Here is a 4,908-nt window from a genome sequence, read left to right as displayed (position 1 = left end):
ACCCAGAGCTAGCAATTGGTATTTTTTTTCCGCAACGACCAAATTGAAATAATAATAATAAAAAACAGAACAGAAAATAAACAACTTCAACAGCGCGCGTTCGGCTGCAACATCACTGTGTGTATGTGTGTGTGTGTATGGTTTTGTGTTACTCGCATTGGCCACATTATCACTCGTCCCTACACGTCAACAACAACATCCTGAATCAGCCAGAAGGAACCAACACTTTTTCCCATCCACCACCAAAAAACCCCACCCCCACACTGGTATGCTCACTTCCATCGTCGCCTTGGCCGCGTTAGAATCACACGTTGTAGCAGGACACCTGCTGCATCGGCGGGAAGGCCGCCGTCATCAGCGGGGTGAAGCTGGAGCTCATCATGTACGGGTGGAGTCGATGTGATGCACGCTGATGCTGCCGATATTTGGCCGCGAACAGCAACTTCTCGGAGGCTTCGGCGGCCGCTGCCGCAGCCGCAGCAGCCGCCGCCACCGCAACCTGATGATTGTGATGGTGTTGCTGCTGCTGTTGATGATGAAGGTGTTGCTGTTGTTGCTGCTGCTGCTGGTGATGATGATGTTGCTGTTGGTGTTGCTGATGCTGCTGCTGACGATGTTGCTGTTGACGATGTTGCTGCTGCTGCTGTTGCGAGTGATGTTGTTGCTGTTGCTGCTGTTGATGATGATGTTGCTGGTACTGTTGCTGCTGCTGACGTGCGGCCGCCAGTTTGTTGCAGGCCGCGAGATGTTCCGGACCAGCCGCGTGATAGTCCCGCGGAATGGCGGCCGTCATCGAGCTCTTGTCCGGCAGGGTGGAGTTGCTGGTGGTGCCGCCACCGGCACCGTTCGCTGCCGCCTCCCACAGGCTGAGGTCCGTGCTGGGAATGCCGGTCGTACTGCTGACGCCCGTGTTGTTGCCGCCGGTGTGGCTTCGGTTACTACTACTACTATTATTATTATTATTACTATACACTGCACAGCCGCCGGCACCGGACAGCATCGCGTCCCGCTTGCCCCCACTGCGGTAGGACGGGGGTGGCAGGTTAGCGGCCGCCACCACCCCACCCTTCATGGGCAGTGATTCGGGACCGGCCTGGAAATCGCGAGGCACTGCCGCCGCCATTGAAGTCTTCTCGATGTCGCCCCAACGGGGACCCGCACCGCCACCCTCCACCAGGCCACTGCTGACACCGTTGGCGGTGCTGTTGTACACGGCGCAGCTGGCCGGCATCAGCAGCTGTTGTTGCTGCTGTTGCTGAAGCTGATGTTGCTGTTGCTGTTGCTGTTGCTGCTGTTGGTGGTGTTGACTGATACCCGTATTACTTGCGTTGCGCTTCATGGACGCGCTAGTGACACTTTTGGATTTGTTGCTATTGTTGCCGGCGTTGCTGCTGCTGTTGCTGCTGCTGTTGCTGCCGACAGCCAGCCCGTTGCCACCGTAACCGTTCGCTACCTTGCTGCTGTAGCTGCCACCGTTGCGGACAACAACACCCGCACCACCAGCCGCCCCGCCCGCGCTGGCACAGTCCGACGAACCCAGATGATACCGGCCCCAGTCGGAGGATGAGACAGAGGCAGATTGTTGCTGCTGCTGCTGCTGAGACTGGGACTGGTTGTTGGTGAGGTTGTACTGATTCGAGGACTGCCCTGCGAGGTGCTGCGATTGGTGATGATGGTGGTGAGGTTGTTGCTGTTGTTGCTGCTGCTGCTGGTGGCGACTGTGGTGCTGTTGCTGCTGCTGCTGCTGTTGTTGGTGATGATGCTGCTGCTGCTGTTGCTGCAGATGACCAGCGACCGTGTTGTTGGCAGCACCGTAATGTTGCTGCTGCTGACTGTTGGCCGCTGTCGTGCGGTGCATCTGCCGCTGGACGTAATCGTCCAGCTGGAGCTGAAGGAACTGGTTGCTGGTGGATGCGGACGACGACTTGTGGGCCGCATTCCGCCGGCTGCTGCTGCTGCCGCTACTGCTGCTGACGTTGTTGACGCCCGTCGTGCAGCTACCATTTATCACCGAGGGATCGACCGTGGCACTGGGGCCACTGACGACGCTGCTGGCACTGTTGCTGTTGCTGCCGCCATTGCTCGCACCGCCACTGACACCATTCTTGGCCGCGATCGACGAACTAGAGCTACGGGACGAATTTGGCATGTTGTTGATGAACGGGCTGCGCCGCTGACTCTCCATCTTGCGGAAGTAGCACGGATGGATCATCAGCAGCGGCTCGACCCGTGCGCCGACCGGCGGTTTCGCCTGGTTCGGCAGCTCGTACTCCACGCTGCAGTCGACGTGCAGCGGTATGCTGAAATCCTTCTGCACCGGCATGTTGGAGGCGGCGGCCGCAACTGCTGCCGCGGCTGCGGCGGCCGACAGCCTCGACGACAGATGGTGCAGCTGACTAGTGGCCGTCACCGGGCTCTGTTGTTGCTGCTGCTGCTGCTGCTGGAGCTGCTGCTGCTGGGCCGCGATGCTGCCAGCATTTCTGCTGCCGCCGGTCATGTGATCGTAGGTCGGATAGCACGCTGCCATAGCCATGGTGATGACACCTTTCGCGCACACGCACGCACCGTACAACAACACAAACAAACCAAACCCTACTCCGTCTCGCTGAGGGTAGTTAGTACTGCCTCGCTTACTCGACACACTGCGCGATGTCTCACTGCTATTTCATTTGGCACCAATTTTTTTGTGTAATTTCTCTTCCTTCTCACACACACACACACACGCACTCACGCACACCCACTCCTGCCTTCTTCTTCTGCCTCCTGTATGAGGGTTACCACCTTTCCACTGCAATTGCGTTTTGTCACACTTTCATCTCAGCAGGCTGTGGCAGCTTTATAGCTTTAATATTTTTCTTTACTTTACTTCTTCACACACACTGTTGCTCGCAAGAGACACACAGAACACTTTCCTTTATGATTCTGGCGACGTTCTTTCAAACAACACTACGCGCCGACGAGTAATCCTTGCGCTCCGATGTAAAACAGCCCGCACTGACTGCTGCTGTTCCGGTGTTGCTTGTGGTCAGTCTTCTGCTGCTGCCCAGCTGCTGGATGCGGCTTTTCCTCAGTCTTCCGATTGCTTTGGCGACGGAATGGAGGAATAATCCTGGGTACCGTCGCGTTTCTCAGCTTGTCGAATTGCCGTCGGGAGTTTGGGTAATCCCGCGGTACGGCCGTTTCTTTCTATCACACTAAACGGGCTTGGGGGGGCTGCGTTGTTCGCAGTGAAATCAGTAAAAATCACTACCAAAACTTCACCTTCACTCGATATCTTCCACCGCTTCTCGCCGAGCGACGTTAAACCTTGCGGCGACGGGGCGTTACGACACAAAACTCAGGGCATCAGCTCGCGCTTCCTCGCTCGCGCTGTGTACTGCTGCTGATTTGGCCCGAATTGCTTCGACAAAACCGCACAAGCACTGCTGCTGTTGCTGCACAACACACCACCGGCCTGCTTAGTTAAGCGGAATTTTGCACACCTTCCTTTTCCCTTCCCCGCACACACGCACACACTCACTTGCTGGCCCGACACACAACACAAAAAACCTCGGTGCAAAGTGGTTGCGTACTCTACGTGCGTTATTTTGCCTCGAACACTCGAGAACCGATTCGAAGGACCAAAGAAGGACTATTGATTTTCTCTGCCGCTCCGTGGCACTGCTTCTTCCTTCGCACTTCTCTTCCGCCGTTATACTACACTTGCGCGCACACACACTCTCGCTATCACATGCACACAGCCTCTATCTCGCTTGCGGTGTCGGGTGTGCTGTTTCACTCTCGCACTGCCAGTCTCCGCTGGCACGCAATGCTCCGATTCTTCTTGATATTTGCTACCAAACACACACCCTGTCAGTAGTTCGGCGCACTGTTCGCTCCACTTGCTCCGGAAACTCTGGCTCTCCTTTCTCGCTCACACCCAGAACAAAAACCAGACCCTCTTAACTCTACGAATTCGCGGCCCTTCCTTGGAAGGGTATCCTGGCGCGGTTTCTTTCGGGCGCTCTGCAAGCGCTCTAGTGGAAGTTTCTTTTGCGAATGACAGGCAGGTCGGCCATTCGCACAGGGCCACCCCGATTCGGGGAACGAACCGTCGGCTTCGGCTGACTGCGCTCTCACGCACACTACCGCGGGGTGCGATCGAACGCACACTAGCGCCGCACCAATGAGCCCGAGATGTTGCGTTCTCTCATTGCACTGCGTTCACACGGCCGATGGTGGCGTCCGATGACGTAGCCGCGTGTAGCCGATGGGAATCCCGCACGGTGGTGTGCGTGGCGTTCGTAGAAACGGCAAAGCGCACGTTCCTTTCAAACGATTCCAGCTGATTTCAGTGACCAACCACGGGGGAGAATGGTGCGCACCACTACCATCCCACGGTTGTACGGACTCTTCGCACGCACACTACGATGGGCGACGGTGCAGGGCTCGTAAACCTGGGTTGCGTGCAGACGTTTGAAAAAGAAATTACATGCAGTTGGTATTTTCGCTAGAAAGTTCTTAGAACCATAAAAACTAAGGCAAGTTCAAACCGGAATATTATTTAAGATTAAATTCAACCTCAAGGGAATCAAAGTTCATTGTTTAAATAACATTTACCAACAATCCGTCCCACAGAGCATAAAAAATACCCCACGTATTTCGCGCATCTCTTCCCTGGTACTAAATTCCCATAATGCTGGTAGTATTAACTACACCGCGTGTCACGCACACACGCCCAATTATGTTCGATTCCGAGTCCCATCCACCCAGTGCGTCTGTATACAGCATTCGTAACATAACTTTGCGCTGCGTCTGCAGCACAAGCGAGACAGAACCTCGCGGTGCGCTCTGTCGCTCTACCGGCTTTAGCAGCCACATAAAAGTGTCATCTTCACGATTTGACCATCTATGAGCCCGCCCGTCACG

General features: G+C 55.5%; 1 protein-coding gene across 1 annotated transcript; it reads right to left on the bottom strand.

The window, feature by feature from the left end:
- Positions 1-304: 304 nt before the first annotated feature.
- Positions 305-2,551, bottom strand: LOC128719262 (centrosomal and chromosomal factor). Its single transcript, XM_053812885.1, has one exon. The coding sequence runs from the start codon at positions 2,531-2,533 to the stop codon at positions 305-307; it is 2,229 nt and encodes a 742-aa protein (XP_053668860.1). The 5' UTR covers positions 2,534-2,551.
- Between the last annotated feature and the right edge of the window lie 2,357 nt (positions 2,552-4,908).

Source organism: Anopheles marshallii, chromosome 2 (genome assembly GCF_943734725.1).
Source record: "Anopheles marshallii chromosome 2, idAnoMarsDA_429_01, whole genome shotgun sequence".
NCBI classification, from domain to species: domain Eukaryota; kingdom Metazoa; phylum Arthropoda; class Insecta; order Diptera; family Culicidae; genus Anopheles; species Anopheles marshallii.
This window is presented reverse-complemented; position numbering and strand designations above follow the sequence as displayed.